At 44.4% G+C, this 4,178-nt stretch overlaps 2 protein-coding genes across 2 annotated transcripts; both read left to right on the top strand.

Moving 5' to 3' along the window:
• Positions 1-638: 638 nt before the first annotated feature.
• Positions 639-2,230, top strand: LOC148904735 (uncharacterized). Its single transcript, XM_089024492.1, has 2 exons — positions 639-866; positions 1,593-2,230. Exons 1-2 carry the CDS (start codon positions 639-641, stop codon positions 2,121-2,123), a joined length of 759 nt encoding a protein of 252 aa, XP_088880618.1. The 3' UTR covers positions 2,124-2,230.
• A 334-nt stretch (positions 2,231-2,564) lies between these two features.
• Positions 2,565-3,935, top strand: LOC148904734 (uncharacterized). Its single transcript, XM_089024491.1, has one exon. The coding sequence runs from the start codon at positions 2,565-2,567 to the stop codon at positions 3,933-3,935; it is 1,371 nt and encodes a 456-aa protein (XP_088880617.1).
• The last annotated feature ends 243 nt before the right edge of the window (positions 3,936-4,178 follow it).

Below are 4,178 nucleotides of genomic sequence, written 5' to 3'. Positions count from 1 at the left end.
CCACCATTTGTTCGATTCTTGTGGACATTGCCTCTTAAACATCTAGCCTCACAGAGTTGACATATTTAAGAATATGCCAAAAGAATTTAAAGCACATTTTCCTACAACCCTAGTTATCATTGATGGGACAGAGCTGAGAACCCAAGTCCCTCGTGGACGTGCTTTACAGAGTGAAATGTACAGTGATTACAAATCAAGCACAACACGTAAGGGTTTAATAGTCGTGACCCCAGAGGTGCTGTAGTATTGATTTCAGAATTATTTACAGGATCAGTGTCTGATACAACACTCACAGAGCAAACTGTTTTTTATGATGTTCTCAAGACAATCAAATCAAATGGTTATGTCAAAGAAGGGGACGCCATTATGGCAGATAAACCGGGGGTTCACCATATAGATGATGAGTTCCAGAAATTAGGCTTATTATTAATTAAATATTCCACCTTTTGCTGTATCAGGGAGTCAATTGCAGACTTCTGATACTATTCTATCTCATTAAATATTCATCAGACATCCTGATTACGTCATTAGTATTATTTAAGAGATCATTAAATATTCAAGTATGTCACTTGGCGTGAACCCTACTGGAGAAAGAAATCCATTTATCAAGTCGTTCGTTCACCCAGCAGCGTTTCACTATGACTTCTCCGGCTGAGATTATTGAAGAATTGAATCCAACCGATGTGGTTGTTAGTATGGCTGATCCACCAACTTCCTCTACCACGTCTCAAGTGCCTTTAAACGTCTCGGCAGCTTTGGCCGTACCGGGGATAGAAGATTCGGTGGTTACGGTGTCTTCGGCGGGAGCGCCACGTTCTTCTGTGGGAAAGTCTTTAAACCAAACCGAAACTCAGCAGGTTTCGGAGGTATGTTTTGCCGAGCTGCACTTAGTTTTATCTTCGTCAGTGTATATCTCAGTTTTGGCACGGTCATACGCGTATGTTCATCAGTAGCTACTCCCTGGCCATGTGCTGTCTTATGTTTAATTTTAATAATATCTTTGGGTTTCACCTTAGCTATTTCTAGTATGGTTGTGTTTTATATTTATGGGTTTTATATTTATTGGAATGTTTTACGCTATACGTTTAGGTCACAAGCGTTGGTTATTTAAGTTTTAGTCCTATTTGCATGCTTAATTGTTTCGTTCTATTGTTTTGCTACATATGGTATGCTTCTTACGTGCATATCTTGTCTCGCTTGGTTATTGTTCTATTTTATGCTGTGCATCGTTAGTTTTATAAAATATTGGGATTAATTGGTTGTGCGGACCAGTACCCGATACGGGTCACAAATTTAGTGATAAATAGCTTTACACACAGTTTTTGTCCCGAAAGGTCGGGTAGAGGTTATATAATAAAATAATAATTAAAAAAAAAACAAAAAAAACAACAAGGCCTGGACCCGGAAGGCCGGGTAGAATCAACTTAAGAGGCCGCTAACCCGAAAGGTCGGGTAGAGATTAAGTTAACGAAAGGACTGAACCCGAGAGGTCGGGTATGAGTTAAATGTAGTTGGCACATTGACAGGGAAAAATAACTTGGCAAAGAGTCTCAAATGTAAAGTAATAATTCTTTCTTGATCCTCTGCTATAGATAGAGAAATTAAGGAAAGAACTTGAGGAGATGAAGAAAAAAGCGGGTGTTAACACGGTAGATGGGGCGATAAGTTCTCTACAGGCTTTGGTGGGTCGCCCAACGGCTTTATTCGATGCTTACGCCGCGATAGCGGCTTTAGAAGAGGTTGTCTATACGGCACAGAAGCTAAATGACGAGAGGGCTACAAAATTTAATATCATCTTGCGAAAGTGTCGCCCACTTGTGGTAGAGCCGTCTTTACAACCAATCTTGACTACGTTGGTAGCAAGTAAAGAAGAAGCGGAAATAGCTAAGACGATCGATAAGGCTATAAGGCTTCAAAACCCGACTCAGGTGGCCCAGGTAGCTCAAGTACCACTTTCTGTTCTGACACCGCCATTCCGCTTTCCCGCTGCTGGGCGAACGACTAGGGCTACAGCACCGTATACCCGTCGTAACCGAGGCACGAGGAGGTGTTTTGTCTGTAACGCGGAGGGGCACATTGCACGATTTTGTCCCACTAATTCACTTAATGTAAAGCGCCGCTAGGTGGCACTAGGTTCGAATTGATTTGTGAGAACGGACTTTGCGAGGAAATGGATGATCGAATGAAATAATGCGTATATTACTTTACTGCATAAACAAGTTGCATCAGATATTTTGTTTTGTTTTTGTTTTAACTCGGGAAAAGAACCTCCCGCAAGCGTATTGCCCATTAGGGCATGCCCTTGAGCCCGCTTTAGCGAGCTGTGTGGTGGTCGCCTTTTTCCTGGGCTTGGGTTAAAATTTCACCTTACTCTCGTTTTACGATCTTATTTACAGTTGGAAATAGTTTTCAACCCCTTGTGTGTAGAGGGAACAGCCCACGATAAAGAGATTAGATGGGTCCAAGCGGATGGAAGCCCAAGTTCAGAAAGGGTGACTAGCACTTCCAGTGCTGTGCTCGCTGACATAGACCGAGTGATAAGTGGGGAAAAAGCGGATTTCGGCATGCTTCAGTTTCGTGACCCTGAAAGCTTCAGGGCGGGGGAGATTCATAGGCATATCCCGATGTGTGGAAAAATCTTGGAGAACAACCTAGTAGGTGACCAGATCCTACGATGGCTCCAAAATGGAGTGAACGTTAAAGATTTTATACAACCATTTAAGGGAATTTTTAAAGGCATCAAGTGCGACTCGCCATCGCCCCCTAGACAAATGTTCAAAAATCATCGATCTTGTGACCGATTTCAAGAATTTATCTCGATAACTCTCGCTGATCGCATCCGTTCAGGCGCTGTTCGGAAGGTCGATCCCCCTTGGCTGGTCTTACCTTTAACGGTCGAACCTAATAAGCCTTGTTTGTGCGTGGACGCAAGATTCCTAAACTTGTGGATGAGGGATACGCCTTTCAAGCTCGACATCCTGGTGTCAGTCCCCCAGTTTGCGTACCCTGGTTCATACCTTTCGAAGATAGATGACAAATCGGGGTATGATCATGTTCTTCTGTCAGAGGACTCCCAACAGTACTTTGGGGTCGAGTGGAAGGGGTGGTGGCTTGTTGGAACCACACTCCCGTTCGGTTGGAAAAACTCTCCGTTCGTCTACCAGTCCATTGGTCTAAGTTCAACCACATTCCTCCGGGAAAGAGGCATCACCTCTTGCCTATACATCGATGACTGGTTGTTAGGCGAAATCTATAGTGAGGAGGGAAGATGGTCTCGCAGATTGGAGATAAGAGATGATGACTTTAGCCGGGAAGCGGCGGTGGCGGCGTTGTACGTGACTTGCGCAGTGTTGTTAGGTTTAGGCTATTTTCTTGGCCTTAAGAAGTGCATACTTTTACCCACTGTCAAAATTCAGTTTCTCGGAATGATCATTGATACACAGGCGCAAGCATTCTCAGTCCCACGAGATAAGCGTGTTAAGTTTGCAGAGTTACGAGAGGCCATCTTATCGTTCAAAGAGTCGACGTCTCCGAAATCTATACAAAGACTTATGGGAAAATGCTCATCGTTTTCTTTGGCATTCCCCGGGGCTAGATTTTACATTAGAGAAATGGCTGCGTCCATCGGGAAGGCAAATCGTGGCTCAGAGGTGACTTTATCAAGGGATCTAAGGAAGGAGATAGAATTCTGGCGATTCTTAGACTCCTGGAACAGGTTCATCCCTTGGAGACAAGAGAGACATGTGTCGCTAAGGATGTCAACTGATGCTTCCTCTTTCCGCTGGGCTGCAACATTGCATCTTGCCTCCGGTGACGAAGAGCTAGGCGATTACTGGAGCGAGGATTTGTGCAAGGAGCATATTAATGTGAAGGAATTTACGCTGTGTTGCAAGCGATTAGGTCTCTTCCCGACTCAGTCACTGACTGCAGGGTAGATGTGAATGTCGACAACCAGGTGACCCTAAATATCTGGCAGAGACGTGGCCCCAAGTCACTCAAGTTAACAGAGGTGGCTCGCCAACTGTTTCACGCGACCACGGAAAGAAACTTATCACTCCATATGGTTTACGTTCCTTCAGGTGCTAACCCGGCTGATTATTTCTCCCGTCATCTTTCACGCTTAGATGCTATGCTTTCCCCAAGTGGCTGGGATGCTGTGCAGCGGGCGTTTGGAGGGC

Source organism: Actinia tenebrosa, unplaced genomic scaffold, assembly GCF_029948245.1.
Source record: "Actinia tenebrosa isolate PJP-AT-01 unplaced genomic scaffold, QUT_ActTen_1.0 PGA_scaffold9__36_contigs__length_13948895, whole genome shotgun sequence".
Lineage (NCBI taxonomy): Eukaryota > Metazoa > Cnidaria > Anthozoa > Actiniaria > Actiniidae > Actinia > Actinia tenebrosa.
The sequence above is the reverse complement of the archived record's forward strand: the minus strand, read 5'-3'. Positions and strand labels throughout refer to the sequence as shown.